Raw genomic sequence first — 23,000 nt, 5'->3', positions numbered from 1 at the left:
AATTTGCAAATGATCGTGTATATATGAATCCTAAATCTAGTCTTGGATACAACCAGGATGATATCTCGAAATATGGTAAGAAAATGCATCACAAAACTGAAAAGGGAAGGGGTAAGAGCATGTGTGAAAAGAAATGATGTGATGATGTTTTTTACGTCCAAGACAGCATACTGTTAAGGCATAGTTATCCAAACATTGGTATGTTTTGGATAACTTGTCTTGGCTTTCTTGCCGCTCCTGATCCTAGCCAGAAGAATTCAATTTAAATATTTTGCTGAATCATTTCAGGCCAACATGTAGCAGGGTACAAAGGACTGATGTAAGTTTTAGGAAGCCTGAAAGGATCTGCAGTAGGTCATTAGTGATGTTAGTTTGGGAGGTTTCCTTTTCTGGTCAGTCAGAGGCTTTAAGTTTTTTTCACCCCATTATTCTTGGGGTCACCATTCTGCACCAAGTCTCCCCAAAGCAGGTGACTTCTGTCACAAGGTGAGAGAATTATTGGTGGCTTCTTCTAAGAATACCTGTGCCATTAAGGCTCCTCTCCTCCGCTGCAGTGCCTGCAGCAGGGTTTATGCATCTTCATGGGCATTTCAAGGCCTTCTGCTCCACTGATGCAGTGCAAAGCATCACATAAGTACCCTTACTACTACAACTAGTGTAGCCATTACCTTTCCAGACACAGTCCAAACCTAAATCCTTCAGCCCCATGACAGTCCCAAGGAAAAATGGCAGAGATCCCTCCCTTACTTACAAACCCAACTGCCCTTAGCTCTGTGTAGCTCAAAAGCTTCTCTTTCTCACCAACAGAAGTTGGTCAAGAAAAGAGATTCTCACTCACCTCGTCTCTCCACCAAGCCACAGAGCTAGCAGTCATTGATGTTTATACAGAGTCCTTCCACTCATTCTATTTGCTAGTCATATTACTAGTAAGCGGCTGATGCATTATGTGTGTAAGCCAGATCTTCCTATGCCGCAGCGTGTACTGTAAGTGTAGCCAACACGTGCAAAAGGTTCTTGACTTGACCCTTTTGGGTCAGAAGTTGGAGCCTCCTTTTTGATAAGAAGTTACTCAGTGAGTTCAGTGAGGGTTCTTTCTGCGTGTCAGTGATGTAGTTCTGTGCAATGTTAATGCGTTGGTCTGAAATACTGTCTACTAGCGCCCACCTGACATCCAGCTGTGCTTGGATGCTGCAAGCGTGGGCCTACGTTTCTGGGTGAGGAGGGTTTCAGAATTAAACCCCTGTGTTAAAAGGGCTTTTCCATTTTCAGTTAGGTGCTTTTGTGACTTGCCATTAAGGTATCACTGGAGGGGGTCTGTTGCCTGTGTGTATCCTTTAAGTAGTATGTTTTTGTAGCCTTTTATGTAGCTACATATCCCTCCCATCCTCCAAACAACTCCAGACTCTTCAGTGTGACCAGGATATGTACAGCTTTAATGATCTTACTCCACTGGCAAAATATATGGACCTCTTGTAATGCCTGTACAGGGGATGGGGAATATTTTTAAAGAAAATGACATTTGCACGAACAAGTATAAATGAAAACAGACCTCTCCTGTAGCATGCAAATTCTAATGGTGTGTGAAGGTAATAAATCAAATCTGTCCAGGATTACAGGGAGTGGCATGAGATTTTTGGAATGTACCATATTTTAACTAACTGGTAAAATAAACCATTGTTATTTCCTGCATTCACATTCATTTTGCCTTTGAATCCTTTCATAAAATGGGAGTATTTTTGGAAGTGGACTTAAATTCCACTAAAGAGACCAAGCCCAGGGATATGGGAGATCATTGTCCCTTTAAGTGAGAGTGCCTGCTTTCCTTAATGGCCTGTCCAGTGTATGTTACACTCCCACTCCTAAGAGGGCCAGGGGAGGGTGCAAGGTGACCCATTATAACTACCCTCCACTCCCTTCCTACGCTCACAGGCTCTGTTAGAACATAGCACTCTACAACTCGGAAAAAGCAGCAGTTCTGGAGAACCCAGTCAGTGCGTAGCTGAAAAGATCTGAGTGCAGGTTTTGAGGCAAAGTATTTGCGGAATCACACTCTTCTGAGGAAAGCATTTGGCATTTTAACACAATCCACCTAGCAACTTTGATCACAAGCCATCACAAAGCTGCTTAGTCAGCTGAACTTTGTCTGGATTTTCATTTGCAGGGTCAGCTCTCCCTCCCTCCTCCACCTCAATATCCCTTTGTATGAAGGAATTGTTGGCATTAAATTTGTAAAATCTGCTGTATAAACTCAGGTTAGTAATTTAGATTAGGGTACAGCTAGTTTATTAATATTGAGATGTCTTCAGCCTCATTCACTATAACCCCTCCACTCATCTCCCTGCCAGAGAAAGCAGGGGCTGCCATAAAAAAAAATCATAAAGGCTCGGAAACTCACTGTGCATATGTTCTATCTACTCTATAAACCCTGTGCTGCCAGGAAGGAGGGGAGCAGCAGTCTGAAGGCAGACGGGGTATTTTGTTTCAAACAAAATCAGAAACAGATGAGAGATGGGCGGCCTGATTCTCCTCCCTCTTGTTCTGGTTTGTTTGATAGTATAACTCTGACTCTAATGGAATTACTTCCTATTTAAACCAGTGTAAGCGAGAGGAGAACCAGACCTGCTGGATAGTTTAGGGATTCAACATACGGTGAATCGGTCATGACCCACTGGAAAGAATACAGTATGGTTATAAGTTGGATGCATAGCCCCAAAGGTAAAATTTCTATAGCGTGAGTGAATGCAAGAGAGTCTTAACATCAGAGAGCACTTCTAAGAGAGTGGAAAATAATTTACCTGTTTTATCAAGGTTACTTCTGTGGCGCTAGCACCCAAATCTCCATGTTGCTAGAGGAAGCCATATCCTGACTGTGGGTTTGCAGTTTACAGTTGCAGAGGTGAAATGGAAGCACAGCATGAGAGTAAAAGCTTGCAAGTGCTTCCAGTGAGGATGACATCTGCAGCACAGCAGGGGAAGGCAGGAAAGATATGGCCTCCAGAGAGAATGGAACTCTGTCAGATAAAATCCAATGTGGTGTTAAATCAGGATGGAAACAGATTCACAATTTCTAGCATTGGGCTTCCATGTTTCTTAGCTGGCAGTCTTCTGCTGTCTGTTTTCTATGGCTGTGCCATCTGTGGCTCAGGAATGACACTCTTGTTAGGTGTTTTTCAAATAATTTCCCCTAATTCCATGTGGTGAGAAGGATTTTCTGCTGATGGTGAAATTCACACCTGTGCAAGTATCTGGCACCAGGGCCATGCTATGCATGAGCAGCTTAAGAGGGATCTAATGATGAGAAGGCTTTGTATTGTTACTCTGGGCAGGGTGAATTTCACCCTGTGTGAACTCCCACATAGCTACTAGAATTGGTGCAGTCATCTTCTTCTTCTTTTTTTTTTTTTGTTAAAATAAAAGCAAGGAACTATTAGTATGTAAATGACATACAACTAATGGAGGAAGTTCATGCAAATTACATGTGTTTATGTTTCACCTTAATTAGGGAAAATTCCACATTCATTTTTATTTGTCCACTTCAAAAAGGTCTTGAGTCCCCACTGCATCTGGGTACTAGAGGGTCCAGGGACCAGCCCAGCAAGCAGGTGCTTCGGGTGGCCAAGGAAGAGGGGCGGCACGTCCAGTTCTTCGGCGGCAATTCGGCAGTGGGTTTCTCACTCCCTCTCGGAGCGAAGGACCAGCTGCTGAATTGCTGCCAAAGACTGAAGTGGCAGCGGTAGTGCTGCAGATCACACTCGTGGCTTTTTTTTTCTTTTCTTTTTTTCTTTTTGCTGCTTGGGGCAGCAAAAACCGTGAAGCCGGCCCTGACTGGAGAGCTATAAATTAAACAGGCCTGTAAAAGCTACCCTCTTGGGGGCAGCCAAATAAACCGCCCTGCATGAGATCAATAACAATACTCAACTGCCAGGCTAAAAACACCTCAGCGGTGACTGTCTGTAGTCAGAAACGGGCTGGACTGCGTAAGTGCATCTTACATGATGTCCTAAAGGGTGTGAAACTCTGACCATGGCAAACAGCAGGAGGAAGGGAGCAAGTTTCATGGTAGAAAGACTTCTGTGCTTAGTGCCCTGCTGCTGGCTCTAGAAAGGTTGATCCTAGTTAATGGCACAAGAGTTACCCAGCTGTTTTCAACTGTTTTAATGGGATTTTTTCAAGTATCCAGGTGCCAACCTATTCAAGGCTTTAGGGATCTAAAGATAAAGCATGCAAATGCTTCAGACCATGGGGATTTTTCACAGATTTTCCTGTGGAGTGTTTTCAAAGTAGAATATTGAAGGATGGACCAGAATTTTTTTGTCTCTCATTTGCCTTTTTCTTTCCTCCCACTCTGCGTGTAGGGGGGAGGACCAGAGGACTTCAGCAATCTCCCACCCGAGCAAAGAAGAAAGAAACTCCAGCAAAAGGTTGATGAGCTAAACAAAGAGATTCAGAAGGAAATGGATCAAAGGTAGGCCTAACCACGATACAATAAAGAATTAGAGATAGGTTTTCATTTAGCAGAACAGGAGTGTCCGCTAGCAAGCTGTTTTTTTTCACAAGCAACAAATAAGAACAAGATAGTAGCTCATGCCCTGTAAATCACTATTTGATATGATGCTCTTGGAATAGAAGATGCAATGGGCACTAGATGACTAAAAACAGCCAAGGAGACAAGGTAAAATTCCCCCGTGGTCTAAGTTCTGAAGTTAATTGTTTAATTTTGACCTAAAGGGGAGGCCAAAAGGAGTGGAGGGAAGGATTGCTAGTTATCTGTATATTCCACCCACCCACTTTTGCAGTGCATTCCACCACTGCTGTATCAGGATACTAAGGCAATACCACAAGAATCTCAGTGACTTGTGTAGATGGTGCCACCACAGAAAGTTTTTCTTTCTTTCTGGCACAGCCTTTTTAAGTTGAGCAATCGTGTACTTCTGAGTGAGGCAAGAGTCGCAGATGCTTTGTATTTGCCTCTGAATATGAATCAGCCCCAATAGTGACAGTATTTTAATACAAGATCCATCTCTGTTCAGTTAGCCAAACCACCGTGTCTTTCAGGACTACTAAAATCACAGACCCATCAGCACTGAGCAGGAGGCTTATTGTAAATATACCAAGCCTGTGTATGGCAAGCTTGGAAACTTTCCATTTCTGGCATCTATTTATTGCTTGTGAGTTTAGGATTATGAAAGAGAGGGAAAACACTTCCTAGATTATCACATTCCCCTGTAATGGAAGATACTGTCCTCCAATAGAGGGCAAATCCAATATTAACCTAGGGCTGTATAGTGCACTTGGAACTTAGCGAAAAGCTTTTGTACTTTTTAGGCTTAGAAATCACATGCACTAGGGAGATTCCTAATAACAGAACCTGTTATCTGCAGGGCTGTGTTGACAAAAGTGTGAGATTGTTCATCAGTGCCCATTTTAAAAGTCTGTGCTCTCCAGTGTCCATTTCCTGGAAGCAGAAGAGCTAATGATTCTTGCGCTTTTGCAGATGTATTATTAAGAGGCTTAATTTGTCATCCGACTTTAGAAGCAAGCACTTCAAGTGACTCCATTTATATTGATCGGTTCTGGCCGGTTGTATTTGCAGCTTCTTATATTCATTCACATCTTGGGCTAGGATTGTCCCTTTAATTGTGCATTTTAACCAGCGTCTTTTTTGTTTTCACAAAAAAAGTGTTTAACTTTGATCTGATGACTGTTAAAAATCAATTCACAGCTTATTTGTATAAATTATGTGGGGATGTTAATCCCTATTTCATATCAGAAATAAAAAAGGTAGCTATAGGTAGCTGTTTACTTTTGTTTCACATGCTCCCTTTATGTAATAGGGTAGCTATAGTTTTTCTCCTTGAATAGATTTCCCTTTCCCCTTAATTTTCTTTAATTGATTTCAGTGTAACCTAATATTCAGATCATACATGAAATCAGGGCAGAGTGAGGACTACAGTAGACAGAAAAATAAGATTGGTGAGCAAGGTACTAACAGCAACAGTCAGAGACACATAAAATGAATTAAAAAAAAAAGAGTTAAAATTTGAAATAATGCCCTTAAGGCTCCAACCACAGAACAATCCCACTTCCTTGCCACCCACTTCTTCTCCCAGTTTCTCCATGCACAAAGCAAAAGCAGACACAGGGCTGCCATTGTCAAAGATTTTGTGGGAACCTCACAAATAAAAAGAGTTATAACTTGGATTGTGGGACTTTGATTCAAGTAAAGCCTGGAGCAATGCTGAAGAGTCACATCAGTAATGAGAACTCAGCTCATAAATCAGCTCATTTCTGAATCCTAAAATGTTTCGTGTTCTGCAGAGAAAATCTCTTAAAATTCATCCTCAACCTGCCTCAAGTCAGGTGCAACACATTGCCATGAAAGATGACTCCGCAGGACATGCCTTCTAGTTGAGCACAGGACAGCGTGAGGCATGTTAACGTTGGCTTTGTGATAGCAGATTCCTGATATTGTGCTTCAGAAGCACCATCACTGAGATCCTAGGCATTTAGCACCTGAGTTGATATGAAATGTGTAGCCTTTAATACAATCTCAAAATGCTGCGTAACTTAACTAGACCTAGTGTCACATCTCTTGCACACTGTTACCAAGCCAAACCATCTGGATTTAGTTTTAGACTGAACAGTGGAGCAACGTGAAGTAAACTGATCAGCAGGGATCCTAGAAATGCGTTTGCCGCTGAAAAATGGGAAAAAATGCAGAAGTTGCCTTTTTACAAAGAATCTTTAGTTTTTACATTTTGGGAAGAAATAAAAACACATACAGTAGAACCCCCTGCCACTAGCGTGCACACAGGAATATTGGAAATTGATGTTTTAGCTTGGGGCAGTGGGACCCGGGCTACCAGCCCTGGGCGGCAGGGTGCAGGCTACAGATTTCATTTTAATCTTGGAAAAATGCCGATTTTTATGTTTTTTTTTTTTTTTTTATCAGAGAATGGGGGGGGGGGGAGGGGTTATCATGGAAAACAAGGATACCTGCTATCAGGAGCAAATTATGTTGCATATTCTTAAGGTGAACACAATGCAGTAGGCAGAGTGGGAGTTTCTCGTTAGCACTCTATTCTGTTACTGGAATGCCCACCTCCCAGCCTTTAGCCTATTCTCTAGGATGGCATTCAGCCCAGGATGTGGAGAGATGATGTAAGCACTTCAATATGTCCATAAGACTGGGAAAATATTTATCTAGCGCAGGGTGGGCAAACTAATCCAGCCCTTGAGCTCCTGCTGGGGAGTAGGGTCTGGGGCTTTCCCTGCTCCAGCCAAGGAGCAGGGTCGGGGGCTTACCCTGCTGCGCACAGCTCCCAGAAGCAGTGGCATGTCCCCGCTCTGTCTCCTACGTGGAGGGACAGCTAGGGGGCTCCACATGCTGCCCCTGCCCCAAACGCTGCCCCCGCAGCTCCCATTGGCTGGCAACTGTGGCCAGTGGGAGCTGTGGGGGTGGTGCTTAGGGCAGGGGCACCATGCGGAGCGCCCTGGCTGCCCCTTCGCGTAGGAGACAGAGCGGGGACATGCCGCTGCTTGAGGTAAGCACCGCCCGGAGCCTGCACCCCTCACCCCCTCCCACACCTCAACCTCCAATTTCGTGAGCATTCATGGCCCACCATACAATTTCCATACCCAGACATGGCCCTCAGACAAAAAGTTTGCCCACCCCTGATCTAGCGAGTTCAGAGGCCATTCTTTGCGGGGGAAGAGTGAAGAGCTGTGGATGTGAATGAAAGTCAATTCCACACCTTGACTCTCCCCATCTCCTCCCCCCAAAATATCCTAATCCAAGAATAGAGTCACCTTTCCCCGGATTAGTTGGATGTCCAATTCCCATTCATTTTAATCTAAATCTAATCCTGCATGTTTACACTGGCTCAGTACCTTTCTTATGCCACTCTTGGAAATGATTTGCTTGTAGAGCTCATTCTACCATCTTTAGTTACACTGAAAAAACCTCATGGGCTATTTGTGGAGTAAGGCTCAACATGACTAAGGGTGGAAGAATCCCACTTGTACACAGTGCAATGTCTCACGTCTTACAAATTGTTGCTAAAGGCTATCCCCAGTTCTTGCAATGCCTGGTAATTTATAAACTCTCTTCCATGCAGACAACTTTGATACGTTAAGGAGAGATCTTTAGTGCCACCTATTTACTAATTAAACAAGACAAAAGCCCTGGCATGGTTTCTCCCTACAATTTGTTACCCCTGTAACCATAAACGCAGAATGACTGGTTTGGAACTTTTTGGTTTCTCCAGAAGGATTTACACACCCAGCTGCTACCTGACTTACTGGTGTTGCATTTTCTTTTTCTCACAGAGATGCCTTAACAAAAATGAAAGATGTCTACATCAAGAACCCACAGATGGGAGATGCAGCCAGCGTGGATCACAAATTAACTGAACTGGGACAAAATATGGAAAAGTTGCAACTAGAGGCTCAGAAATTTGAGGTCTGGATGGGGTTTAAGTACTAATGCACTTTCATGATGGTAGCTTTAAACGAATAGGTCCTGATGCAGGAAAACATTTAAGTGCATGCGTAGCAGGGATGGATTTAAGTAAGTGCTTATCGTCAGGCAGTATTTAAATATGTTGCTCAAGTGGAGCCTTACAGCCACCTTTTAGCATAAATATGTCCTGGATCCTTCATCTGCATTTGTCAGCCAACTCGATTTTTCTGTAATTTGTCACAGAAAATGGCTTATGTAGAGCAGGGGGATGCAGGAGAATGCTCTGAAATGCTCTGGTACTCTTGCATTTGCAACAATAATGGGTTTTAAATGCCTCTTCGAAGACAGAGATACAGGTGAGAACTTGGAAAAAGTCCACTTTAATCTTTTCACAGCCGAAGGTGCGTTTTACCAGTCTGATATCTGCTGATGGTAAAAACCTGATGGCCATCGAAAGCTTTATCTCCACCCAACCCCCACCCAGGTCTCGTGGAAATCCAAAACAGGATAAAAAAAAATCAATTGTGAAACATGTTGTTGTCTAAAGGAGCTGCTGTGGTAAATGTGATGAGGATCCATGGATAGAGCTATCGAAATGTCAGAGAGCTGGACAGAAGCCATGAGACGAAGCACATTTTAAGGAACAATCTCTGCTGTCAACAAAAAGCATTTTAAAGATATAAAGACTCTGGAGTATAACTAATAGTTGGAATAACTGAACCCATTATAAACAGAAACTATTGTAATTACATCAGAATTAGGAAGGACTACATTCCATGCGCTATAGATTATGTTGTGGACTAAAACATACACAGCCAGTTAATTCTGGATGCTTGTCACAATTGTTTGCCTTACTCTCCATTGCTTGTGAGGCCCCTTTGAAAGCCAACAGCTTTTCCTTTCCTCCCAACTATTGTCCTTTTCCATTTGGCCAATAAGAGTTGTTTTTTTTTTGGTTTTTTTTTTTTGGGTGCTTCTGTGTTTCTGAAATTATCACAGCTTCCTTCTGTTTACCTCTTTGTTCCTAGACCAACAGCACTTCAGCCCAGCTCCAGTAAACTCCTGCTGCTAAGCCAGCAGGGATGTGACTCACGCAGTGTTTCGAATCAGCCCATACATTTTTGGCAACGTTATTCTTTTTAAATATAGATTTAGAATGCAGAATGACATTCTAAATGACAGCAGTTTGAAGCTAGATTTGTGTGTGTTTATACTAGTGGACTGTTTGCCTATAGTTTTGGTGGTTCAGGTGTTAGGTATATCTCCAAACGGGCGAAGGAAGAGCAAACTCTGTCCCTTGGCTATCTGGTGCATGTGAAACCCGTTGCTTTCTGTTTGCAGGGTTGGCTGGCCGAGGTTGAAGGCAGGCTACCTGTGCGGACTGAGCAGAGCAGACGACAGAGCGGAATGTATGACACCCAGAACACATCAGCCGTCAATAACTGTGCACAGGACCGGGAGAGGTACAGTATCTGTACAGAGCTGTCCAGACTAGCATGCTAGTTACTATTACACCTCCCTTTGTTTCATTAGAGGCAAATTCTTCTTTACAAGATACTGCTGTGCTTCAGCAATAGATGTGTAAATCTTGCATGCAACAAGCCTAATCCATGATGAGACTGCAAGCTGCCACTCTGAGAAAATAATTCCTTACTTTGATGCAGAAAATTCTAATTTGCCACAGCAAAAATTGGGGAAATGTGAAGAGAGTAAATGTTTTCCAGGAACAACATTAACAGGTCTAAAGCCCAGTTTGGTTCTGTCACTTCCAAACATGCACACAGGGTGAAATTCATTCCTGTGCAGAGAGTTAGCACAAGGCCTATTGACCAGTCGTGTCTCAGTAAGGACATTAAGTGGGATGTAAGTGTTGCTTAGGTGTCATGCTGGCCCTCTGAATAGATGTGAATTTCACCCCTGCAGAGCAGACTGAAGACTGGGACCACTTTCTGTACTGTTATGCGACTGCAAATCCAGAGCAACTCCACTGACTTCCGTGGGGTTCCTTCGGATTTATATGCAGGAAGACACAGATGTTGTGTGGGATGCTTACCAGCTGCAGCACTCTGGCCAGAATCCCTTCTTTTCCCAATAAAGACCCCTCCAGACCTCTTGGGAATGGAAAATTGGACTGGAAATCTCACGTAAGCTGGCTGTCTCAGAAAACTTCCAATCCTGGCTGCGCTAGAACTGTTGCATGTCATTTGTTCAGTGCATATAATGTTTTCAGTCATTACACACCACTATAGAGGTATCTCCTAATGGAAATAACCTGAAAACTAGAAAGGGAAATATCCAGGTGCCCAAAAACTCTGGGAGTGCCCAAAATCCTAGGCCCATCCTCCAATGTGCAGAGGACACTGGGCAATACAGTCTCCTTGTATTTCTGTTGGAACAGCCCTTCTGAACATGCAGCAAGCCCTTACGCAGTAGCATAAAGAACTACTACACTGGCCGTTGGGAAAGGTAGGCGAGAGAGATGCATTTGAGAGGCCTTGGCAGGACGAGTTGATTGAACTGATTTCCCCCATTGTGCTGGAAATGCGGTGACTGACAATGGCACGTCCTGACGGTATATCTAAATGATCAAGTTGTCCCTAACTGCAACCACTCACTTGGCCCTTAACTTTCCACAGCTGAGTGTTTCTGGCAGGTGCGTGTTCCTTGTCACACTGCTCCTGAGGCTGGTTGCTATAGTTGCCGTATATTTTCCTTTCTTGAGCAGCCCAGATGGCAGTTACACAGAGGAGCCAAGTCAGGAGAGTGAGATGAAGGTGCCAGTGACAGAGTTTGATGACGAGTTTGATGATGAAGAACCACTCCCTACCATAGGAACCTGTAAAGCTCTCTATACGTTTGAAGGTACCACTAACCGTCAGCCTCCATTTCACTTCTTATTTATTACTTATTTGTATTACAAGTAGCCTCCAGAGTCCCCCGTTGTGCTATGCACTGTTCACATATAGAATAAGAGACAGTTCCTGTTGTGAAAAGCAGAAATGGATGTAACACGGTGGCTTGTCCTGCCAGAGATAGAGGGCCTGGAGAGGGATCAGGTGATTCCCCTATAAACAGCCCCTGGAAGCTGCAGCAAGAGGGGATGCTCAGGGGGAGCAGAGAATGCTAGGAGTGAGCAGGCTCCAGCAGAGTCCTGGGATTTGGAGCTAAGACTCGAGCAATTTTGATGGTTGCAAAAGTTGAAGCAAAAATATTTCCCAAGCTCTTTGCAGACTACTGGACAGTTTGTTGGGGAGAGTGGTATTAAATGAGCTGTTCAGAGTATAAGAAATAGATTTTATGCGAGGATTATTTAATGTACAAGTACCGTATTCAGCTGTAGACCAGATGAACAGACCCTCCTATCACTGCCAGACACAAGGGCTAGTAAATTTACCCTGAGTATGGTAAATAAACACATTTGCCTTTGGTAGCTGCATCTCAGCAGAGTAACAGTAAAGGCTAAATATTCAATACTAGTTAAAAGATATTCAGTGGAGGCCCAATTTCATGATGCACTTGTGTCTACTTGTTGATTGTACTGAAATTTTCTATTACAGGTCTGATATCAGAGTTGCATTCTTCTGGTTCTTTGAATACATGATGTTTTCTCCCAATTATTGCTGTTTTATTCATGCTGCTCATGCTTAAAGGAGGGTGTATTTCAGTACCATTGCTGAGTTTCCCACAATCGGGTTTGTATGTTCTCCCGTGGACAGGAAATCCTAAACTACTGTATACTCTGTCTCAGGTCAGAATGAAGGCACAATTTCAGTAATGGAAGGCGAAATGCTCTATGTAATAGAGGAAGACAAAGGCGATGGGTGGACGCGAATCCGGAGGAATGAAGATGAGGAGGGTTATGTCCCAACATCCTATGTTGAAGTCTATTTGGACAAAAATGCCAAAGGTGCTATGACTTACATTTAATATCCTTTCTATTACTTTGCTTGCTTTCACAGGGACATCCCACCCTGAAACTGCTCTATGATGAGTCTTTTTAAGGACTACATAATGCCACAAAGTGCATTATTTCATACTCTTAAATAACAGACTCATATGACTTTATGCACTGTGATTTAGATTGGTCCGATAAGAAGATACTGAGTGGGATAAAACTGTTAACTATAGGGGGATACCCAGCCTTCTGTGGCTGAGACAGCCTTCCATGGATAGAGCTCAGTTACTGCCAATATACCACCCAGTTCAAGGTGGGGAATATAAGGTCATTCTTAATAACTATGTGTCTTCTCTAGCTATCCAGATGATACGTGGCATTTCAGCCATAGTCAGAAGTATGCTATTTGTTGCAAACTGACTCCGTGAAGTGTTATACATGAAATAATTAGGGTGCTGTTTGTATTTCAATGTGGCAGCTTTTCAGAGCCTAATATACTCTCTGTGGGCCATGTAAATTCAGGCAGGGATCATCATTTAGTTAGTTAGTATTTAGGGGAAGGGGAAGGGGAAGGGGGTCTATCGAAAATGTAACCACAAAGTATTCCACCATCCGTGGTAGATCAAGAGGATGGTGGTGTTAGACTAGAATTCCCCTCTCCATAGTTGCAGTTCAGAAAATTCTGTTTTGGGCATATGTGGTTACTGCTGATGCACAGCACAGTTAGTTGTTTCATCCTCTGCTCACATACAATCAATGGAATATTTCAGAGCCTGGATTCATGCCTTTTGTTCCCCTTGTCGCTATTTACACCTCGTGACTGAGGGTCTGTGTTGTGTAAGTGAAAAGTGTGTGCATGGAATCAGGGTATGTGCATGCTGCTCCCTTCAAGTATCTCCCTGCTGATATAGTCCAGTGAGCAATCAAAGAGGTTCCAGCTCTGAGGAAGTGACATCTTGTTTCAAATCAGGAAGATTTTGAAGTTTACTGTTAAATAGTGCATGGATTTTTCAGTCATTTAATCCTGCAAGTTGTCATCTTCTTTCATAGAGTCTAACTATTCTCTGTGCACCAAGTCTTTTTGTCCCTTTTAAAAGGAAGATGTAACTTTCACGTTGGACTGCAAGCAATAGAAATAGAGGAGCTTCCTGTACAAAACCACACAACTTTATTCATTCACTTTTCTTTGGTTCAGTATTAAGCAATGCAGTACCATGTCCTTTTGAAATGACAGCCTGGATTATTATTTGATCTTGCCGTAATTCCTTCAGTTTGCACTGGCAAAGATAGGATCAGTTGGATCCCTTCCTCCGCCAAGATAGTCTATGTGGAAAACTCAGCATCCTGGATCTTCTCATTACCCTTGTAAAGTGGTATACAATTGAATGCAAGTACTGCCTACTCCAGGGAAAGGCAGAAAGCTCAGCATGAGATCTGGTCATTACCTTGTGCTCCTTGGTATGGAGACTGCCTGTAAGCAGTGCCTGCCCCATGCACAGTGGTAGTTGCATGTCCAGGTTTAATTTTTGTCCTGCAAAAGTCTCTGTTGGGCAACAGAAAACCCATCTCAAAATAACAATTGTTCACCCCTCCCTTTGAATATACTGGCATGCATAGACATCAGCAGAGCAGTCTGTGAAGTCAGCTGCTCAGGAGCAGAGCAGCAGGTTGGGTGGGGTATGCCTCTGAGCATGCCCATGTGTCTAAGGGCAGAGTGAAACACTTATATTGACTGAAACCAGCAAAAGCAAGAACCTCATTAATAAAGGCTGTTTGCTTTTTTCCAGATGTGTACATATCACTTCAGAAAATCCCTGAGTAGGTTTGCATAGGCCTGTTGTCCTTTTGTTCTGCTGATTTGCTTCTTCAATTATTTTAAGAGGTGTATTTCAGAAAATTTTCTTTAGAAGTGATGGAATGCACATGCCCTGTCAATGAATGATCATTTGTTAGGTGCAGTTCATTCAGCCCCTGAAACTAAAGGTGTGTTGTTTCCAGTGTGGGTTTTGGCCCAGTTCTGTGAAATAATTGTAGACAATATTCCCATCCCTTTGTAATATAATTTAAAGGAAGGATACACAAGTAATCCATTCTCCTTGTGGTGCACACATGCAGCTTCCATTAATGCCAGATACTTACATGTGCAAACTAGGAACTGAATATATTGGCTATAAACCCTCTGGTTTCAGGGATTCTTATTGGGGGGGTCAAGAATAAAATTCCTCTTTTGGAAGGTTATCCTATAATTGCCTGCTGCAGGGTTTCTTGCACCTTCTACTGAAGTATCTGGAACTGTCGGATACTAGACTAGTAGGACCTCTGGTCTGATCCAGTCTGGGAATTCCTCCATTATTAGAAATCATACCTTCTAGCCCACTTAGGAGCAAAACTGTCTGTCTCTGAGTAATGCTGTGAGATAAAGATAGATAATCAAAAGAAGTTACATAAAATTACGCTCTTAATATTTGAGTAACTTCCCGCTGCTCCCAACAAACATGCCCAGTTCAATCCCCCTAGAAATACTGGCTGTTTGAGTGACAAACAATGAACAGAGCCTGTTTCAGAGGTTTTATTTCTTGAAACAAATGTTGGGCCCACAATCTGATTAGTATTTCAGTTGCTTTGCTCCTGTTGGTTCCATTCTCCCCACTGTGTGTATATAAATCTATTGACAGTTCTAGGATTCTGGCTTTGTTGCAGCTCCGCTGTTTGTTCACCACAACTGTAACCCAGGTTCTTGGGGGAGGGGGGTGTTTTTTTTTACCACGCTGAGGCACTTTTTATCTAGGATATACAGTATGATTACTTATGCTTGCCAAAATATTTAGGAGACAGTAATTATGAACTGGATTAGGACATCTTTTTTAGTTTAATTCCTTTTCTTAAATATATGTCCATAGTGGTCCCCATAAAAAGAATAATTTGTATATAGTGTAACTTAATAACTAAAGGTACTTGAATTTCGATTTTTATATATACATATATATATTAAAAATGGTTTTATTTCCTGTTCTACTGCTTAACCCAATCTTTGTTTTGATAACCATTAAGACAAAATCTTGTTAAGTCGATAACTTTTTTTTGTGTTTCCTGCTGCCTGCCTCTGATTGGACTTTTATAGAAACTTCTGTTCTGTGTTAAAGTTTGTTATATCTGGTCAATGTGATTGTTCCTTTTCTATTCTTATTCTTTAAAGAAAACTCATCTACTGGGTGAGGGTCTCTCCCCATAGCTAGCTGTACCATCATCTCTTCCTCTAATAAACATATTTTCTCATTCTTGTGGGGTTTTCTGATGATTATTCACATAAGCGGATTACCTGTTAGATGCAAAACAAATGGTCCAAACCCTCAGAAAAGCACTTTATTAACAGTAAGGATGTGATTACATTTTAAGAAAGAGCTCACACTGCAGCGTTGTTAATATGTTCCCTTTCTCTTCTTGTGTTTCCTTTTCTTTATGAAAATTAGAGACAGGCCTGACCCATAATTTCAGATTCAAATGTGCTTCCATGTATGGGGGAATTCACCCTTTGTCCTTCCATCTAATGGGCCAAACCCAACCCCCTGGATCAGAACACCCTTGAACTTTGGGGACAATTTGGATTTGGGCCAGAACCATGTGCTTACAAGAATGTACCTTCCCATAGGGTTTATGAGCTAGGAATGTTTGCATCCTTCCTGTCTCTTTCTTGACTTCCCATCAAGATGAAGGGTCCTCACTGTTTATTGCTTGATGAACAATCAGCTTTCTTTGGATGCATGTATTCTAATCACTGCAAAATGCCTTATCCAGGTATAAAAATACTTACCCTGCTAGCCTTCCCCAGTAGTTCATTGTCACGGGAAGCTGTAGTCTGACCAAATCCACCCACTGCTCTCCTGCAGATACTAGAAGCTAATTGTTTCATCTGGTGTAAACAATTCAGATTCCCTTTGGTGGGGAACCATTCTTGAATTTTGCATCCCGCATGGTCACCAGAAGAGGGCTGTGCTCAGGGTAAAGCTCTTGCTTGAGGTTGGGGATCACCGGGGAAGAGGGGGTAGAGTTACTTTGATTTTCGAGTAGAAAATACACTTCCTGGTGGCTGACCCTCAACAAGGAGGGTTGCTTCTGGCCAAAGGGAATCCCTGACTTAGAGCTGCTCTTAACCCTTTCATAAGGCAGCCTGATAAATGCTCTTGATGCTGTCCTTCCCCTTTAACCTCCCCGAAGCAGGGCCACTCTCAGGCGAGCCCTTCGCCCTGCCTCTTTCTAACCCAAGTCTCTTTCTTTCTTTTTGTCTCTTATGTTTTAGATTCCTAAAGGTGTTTGTGCTGGTGCAAGAAGCTGGGGCGAGCTTGTCACAGAAGGAGAAACAAATGGTCTGTTTACCCCGCAGGCAGTTAAAATTCGCCCATACAGACAGACTCCTGGTCTGGTGTGGAGTCAGCACTTGAAAAAACTGAAATCTAAATTCCATCCCAACATTACTCAGCCGCTTGCTCTTTTTTATGGCATGTTACTTGTGGCTCAGACTAACTTACTGACGTTTCCCATTGTTCTGCCAACTTGACATTGCCTTTCCATAGAGCATAACCAGCAAACCCCACCCACTCCACCACTACCTTCCCCACAACCAGACACAAACAGCTGGCTGCACTTGGATGCAAAGAGTAACCAGAGAATCCCATGCATGTGCTAGTTGGGATTCTATCCTCCTGTGGCCCTCAGCCCATCTGAATGTCTGCACTGGTCCATCAGCATTTCACATGGTGCCTTTAGTGCTAATCCTACAGGCAGACTCATCAGACAGCTAGGGAAGGAGGTACATACAAGTGGAAAGCCAGTTAACAGGAACAATATGACAGCAGCTGGACTGACCCCCGAATCGGCTTATGTTAAACTTTACACACCAATTATTCCATATTACACCTTCCCCAAAAGGTCCCAAATGTCAATCAGTCTTTTTACTTTTTACAAATGGCTGGTGCTCCCTCGAAGCGTTCAATCCCTATTGGCTTTTGCTGTGTGCTGCCAGCCTAGCAACTCATGAGTGTCTGCTTGCTTTCCTGCTCTCTCACAAACACACACACACAAAGGAATTTTGGTTTAAAGCCACATTTTCTCCCTCACCAAGACCTCCATTTGAATCTTGTTTCAGCCTGCATGCTCGCCCTGTTGCCTTGCCTGCGCATACCTTCCTAACGGCGCCTTCTTCTGAATCTCTTTCTAGTTTTGAGCATTTCAGACCTGCCTTCTCCTTTTGCATGAGCCCCTGTGCACTCTCATCAGTGTGTTTGAACAGCAGAAATTACGTAAAAAAACCAAAACAAACGGCATTCCCCTCCCCTCCTCCATCTCGCCACAGACTGGACCTTTGCCCAGGGGTTTCAGACAGGAATCCGGACTTATCCATCATCAAGTATCAACCATCCTGTTGTCATGTGATCTTATTTAAAGGAGAAGCATTTTTATAGTGGTGCTGTACCTAGTGCAGAGGAAGTTATGCTGCTTCCAAATATCAAGTAATCTGGAGTCAAACTCCCTAAAGAGGGGTTAGGTTGCTTTCTAAGCTCCTAAAACTGAGTTTCTCGCTCTCCTTCTCCCAAAATCTTCACATTACTAGGCTACTGCAGAAATCAGATACCTCCTCAAACCTTGTGTAACAGCAGCCAGTGGGTAATAAGAGCAGCTTTCCAAGGCCTGTCTTAGTAGCAGGGGGAAATCCCCAGCTCTTAAGAAATATCATGGATTTTTTGTAAAAGGCCCAGAATAAGAGAGAATTAAAATGGATGCCATCATGGCTAGTGGCCCTAAAATGAGACTTGTCAGCTTTGATTTGCAGGCAGGCCTGTGCATGTTCCAATGCTGTCCCCTGTTCTTGTGAGCAGGGACAATAGTAAAATATAGTATCCAGGAATTGGGCATTCTTATGTAGGGTATCACCCAGCTCTTCCCATTTTAGGATGAGGTGGTTGTCTTTAAGGTGGGTTAAATGTTGTGTTCACAATTTTGTCCCTCTTAATAATAACAAAAAACCTCATTTTTAATAGCAGAGTCCTTCACTTCTACAGTAGTTAATACTGTAGCTAATGCTTTATCATGCTTAATAACTATAAGCCTCAGCAAGCAAGAAGACAATTTTTTTTTTAATCAAGTAACATAGGTCAGGAGGCTGCGTTGTCTAAGCAGATGGTACAAACTTAGAAACCTCTGAAGCCCTTCTGCTGCAATGTTATCACAGTCCGAAGGGTCAAAAATCAGCTAAACTGCCATCCATACCACTGCTGTTACTGCCGTCACTTAGCTCTTTAGATCTGCAAGCCTTTGATACCAGAATAAAATCCACCATGTAGACAGTTTGTCTTAAACTTCATATGCAGACCTGTGACACAAGTGTGTGAGAATTCTGCTGCATTTCAATATTAGCATATCTCCATTGGGATCTAAATGGTTAAGCAGTCAACAGGTGTGCAAATATCTACAAATATTTTTAGCTGCAGTATTTATTCCTTTGTGTCTGATGCACTGTTGAATCAACAGCTAGAATCAGCTGACTTTCACCTTTTTGTGCCATCTATGTTAAAACGAGAGAGTTTTCTTTTATATATTTAATCTAGGTGGACAGTATATTATTGTCAGCCTCTGTGGAACATCTGAACTATTCCAGTGTCAGTGTTGCTACATAGTGCTTTAGAAGGAGCATTAGCTTTGGCCACGCCAACTGATTTTCTTTGAAAGGGATGTATTAGAAAACCATCTGTGGAGTTTTTATAAACCTGCTGCCCCATTTCAGAAAGCTTGGACCTTACAACTGATGAGAAGGAAACAATTACCTGTCAGGTACTATAGTTTAGATCTTTCTTGTGCTGTGTGTATTCAGCATAAGAAGTAGGTAAGTGATAGAGTTTAACTTTAAAACAAACAACTGAGACAGACTAAACATATGACTTACATAGTGTTGTTGTAGCTGTGTTGGTCCCAGGATATTAGACACAGGTGGGTGAGGCCAGACCTGAACAAAAGCTCCATGTAAGCGTGAAAGCTTGTCTGTCCAGTAAACGCTATTACCTCACCCTCCCTGTCTCTCTAAACATGACTGGTTTATAAAAACGTTGCTTGAATTGACTAAGCTCACACTGCAAAAGTGTGATTGTACACTCTGTGAAATGGAATCTCACCATTGTCCCCAACAAAACAGTGTTTCTAATGCCCTTTCTTAACATCTGTAAATATAGAAGAAAAGAGACATATTTACTGATACTGAAAGTTGTGTTTAATGCTGAGTATTTTTCAAAAGTTCTTTTTGGTTTGATGCATATTGATTTTTTTTTCCTGCTTGAAGTGTCAAAAGACTTAACAGAAGCCAAATTATATTTTAACATGATGCTGAGCACTTTTTAAATTTGTATTTGTGTGTGTATGTGTTTGCGCACTGAATTCTAGATCTCACTGTTGTGATTTCATTGCCAGTGTAAAAGGTTCTGGTGTTGCCCATTATTTTCTGGAGACAGAATTCACCCAAATAAAGTGCTTCCATTGGAAAGCAAATATTGACCTTGTAACCATGAATGAAAAGTCATCTACATATTTAAATAAACCTTTAATTTGACATGCTATTTACTTTAACCCTCTTATCATGTAGGGGATTCAAGCAAAACTGTCCTAATTGTTTCACAAAAAGAGTCCATACCCTGGCCATTCACTGCTGCTATCATTGGCAGGTCTATTATATCTGCAGTGACACATTTGCCATTACCACCTACACCTGCAGCTGGGAACTCCACTTTGCATTACTTCTAGATGTAGCCAAATATAAATCACAAGCTTGGAACTCTGCCTATTTCTTCTTCCTCTGCATTCTCAGTGAATTGCTGGATGCTTTCCAATTTTTATATTAAACTGCAACATGTCTTGGCAAATGAGTAGAAACAAATCTGTTTGAGTGCGATGTTTGTGTCTAGTTGCTGAAATCTGTGGGATGGTGAAGGAACACTTTTACTCCCGGTACTTGAATTTTTACATCACACTGGGGGGTTTAGGCACCTTTTGGCATTAATTGTGCTGATACCAGGAAGAACATTGCCTAGGATGAAGATGGCTTAAATGTTTTCTCTCCAGTGGGTCAGGTTGAGAAGCTGATACTTTGTCAAACTTTTATCTTTTGGACTGGAATTTGTACAGCTGTCAGTCTTAGAATGGGGTTTGGGGAAGCTCACACAGAAACCGTTCAGTCATTTGAGAAGAGGAAAACTGCAGTTATGGTGGTTGAAAAAGTGTTTGTTTATATCTCTTTTTTTTTTTTTTTGGTAAAATGTCTGGTGCTGGGAACTTGAAATTTGACAGGGACAGATGTTTAAAGGTATGAGGTGTTGCTGCACTGAGCGTTGTAATACGTACCTGATTTGGGAGCCTAAATTTCATTTTCAAAATTTCGACTGCCTGAACACCTTTAAAAATGTGGCCCATAGTCACTGAGGCATAGCTGTGCCTTTTAGTGGCCAAGTGAAAAGGCGGGTTGATTTAGCTGCTTTGAAAAAGGTACTTTGCACATGAACACCAGTTTATATACACAACAGAACTAAATTTGTCACTGCACTGCTGCCATAACCCAGGTCTGTGCAATTGTATGGACAGTGCCAGTGAGTGGAGGATATCTCAGTGCTGAATTGGCACATGTGGGAAAAGGGTAAGTGGAACAAGTTTTATTATGCAAGTATTCATGGGATAGAAACTGGTTGAATGGAAGCAAGCAGGGATCCAAGGAAATCTCATCTCAGGCCCAGCTGCCCTGCCTCTCTGTGTACGGTATGCCCTTTGGGCTAATGCTGGCATTCTGCTACAATTGGTCACGGGGGAGAATTTTTGATCATTTTCCCTTTAAAAACAAACAAGGAAATTCTGTCAAAAAACTATTAAGTGACTCAAATCTGGATATTTCTACACTGCCTGTGCATCTTTAACTCTGCCCCCGTGTACGGATACATTGTTGTGCACGCTTCATTTACACAAGCAGACCAAATTTTTTTTCCCATAAAAGCCCTTCCTCATTCCATGCACAGATTCAATGGTAAATAAAGCTGGGTCCTGAAAGGTGCTGCCTTATTCACTCTAGAATTTGAATGGGATATAATGGATGAAATGGAGGTGAGGCGTTAAGTGGCAGGACTCCGCAGGGCCTCTGCCTCACTGAATTCAGATAAGACAAGGGAGGTCAATACATGAGGATAAAAACAACACCAATAAGCTGCTACTCTAACAGCACATTCATCAGTCACACTGAATATGGAAGGGGGGCCTGTGATCACATGAAGATGGTATTGTAATGCACACACAAAAGGAGCAGAGTTAAGGGTGCATAAGCACCAACTAGCTCTAGATTTACAAGCTTTGCATTTTAATGTCTTTTGTATGGAATGAGCTAGTGAAAATGGCAATAGTGTGTTCAAGTTAGGACCACACCTCCCTCTAACTTCTTTTTGAAGATTGAGCTCAGCTGCTGGTAACTAGAACATGATTTAGCATCTGGGCTGCTGCTTCCCCCTTCTGCAAGTAGTTTCTCTATCACTGCTTCAGAGAAACAGCCTTGAATTTAAGATGTTAACCCCAGTTACTGTACAAAACACAGGGCAGTGCATGCCATGTCGCTGTAGGGGGAATGTAAGAGCAGGGACGACTAGCCCCTGAATACAGAGAAGAAATCTCCCCCAACCACGTGCTGGCACATATTTATGCCTGATGTAAAGGCAGTATTTCTGGCAATTGTGAATGCTGCCATCTGCTGGTGAATTGAAGGTTGGACTATACAGGCCACTCCAGCTGACTTTGAAACACGCTAGTGGCCTTTCAGCTGTAGCCCTGATGAAGCTGTCTCCATTATGATTTTCCTTGGCTTGAGCATGCCAGACTGAACCATCCTTCTCACTGCATCATTCACCACAAAACTCTGAGTAGCTCCTTGCAGGGTTTCCTTCACCGCCACCACTCTCCCCTGTGCACTGAAATCAACCTCCTCCAGCAGCCAAGGAGCTTTGCTATTCCATAGCTCACGTGCAGAGGGAGGCTGAGTAGCAAACAGCGGAGGGAGTAATAGCATCTGCCCAAAGCAGCCAGCTGTTGTTAAGAGTCCAGATCTTTAGAATTTCGGCTGTTTCTGTTTGTCAGCAGCAACAAGAAGCCCTGGCCAACCAGAGGTCAGTGATGTTTATCATCAGCCAGCAGACAGGGTTAGGTGCTGTCGACAAGAGACCATAAAACTACAGAGGCTGTTGTTACAGCCAGGAATGGGGAAGGCAGCAGGAAGGAATGGTTAGAGCTCCACCTTTGTGCTTCCTTATTTGAAGGGGAGTAGGGAGTGTGGCTGCTAATGACAGGCGAAAAACGGCCTCTGGAAAGCCTTGCCACCTAGCAGCAGAGAGGATGGGTTTGTTACCCTCACGCAGGGAAGAGCCAGGAAGGAAGAATCACATCACCTGCCTGGAAGGGCTGTTAATCCATACAATAACTGACCAGAGCCGTCTCTTTAATCTCACCTTGCGCAGGCAGCGCTGAATCAGATAGCAAGAGGGGGAACTGGCCATGAGGGAAGTCGGAGGTGGTGGTTTGGATCAAACTGACAAACAATGTCTCACTGAAGAACAGCTCCCAAACCAGCTTTGCTAC

At 42.8% G+C, this 23,000-nt stretch overlaps 1 protein-coding gene across 22 annotated transcripts in view; it reads left to right on the top strand.

The window, feature by feature from the left end:
• The window catches only part of FNBP1 (formin binding protein 1), a 143,295-nt gene extending 123,035 nt beyond the window's left edge, over positions 1-20,260 (top strand). For 10 of the 22 annotated variants that reach the window (XM_075060709.1, XM_075060713.1, XM_075060714.1 and 7 more), the window contains 5 exons: positions 4,356-4,465; positions 8,329-8,461; positions 9,803-9,924; positions 11,184-11,323; positions 12,210-15,634. In XM_075060709.1, coding sequence (XP_074916810.1) covers positions 4,356-4,465; positions 8,329-8,461; positions 9,803-9,924; positions 11,184-11,323; positions 12,210-12,388 — 684 coding nt within the window. In that variant the 3' untranslated portion in view covers positions 12,389-15,634. Of the gene's footprint in view, positions 1-4,355; positions 4,466-8,328; positions 8,462-9,802; positions 9,925-11,183; positions 11,324-12,209; positions 15,635-16,653 lie in introns of those variants that run through there. The other 12 variants (XM_075060710.1, XM_032797782.2, XM_032797780.2 and 9 more) reach the window with 3 other exon arrangements.
• The last annotated feature ends 2,740 nt before the right edge of the window (positions 20,261-23,000 follow it).

Source organism: Chelonoidis abingdonii, chromosome 24 (assembly GCF_003597395.2).
Source record: "Chelonoidis abingdonii isolate Lonesome George chromosome 24, CheloAbing_2.0, whole genome shotgun sequence".
Lineage (NCBI taxonomy): Eukaryota > Metazoa > Chordata > Testudines > Testudinidae > Chelonoidis > Chelonoidis abingdonii.
This window is presented reverse-complemented; position numbering and strand designations above follow the sequence as displayed.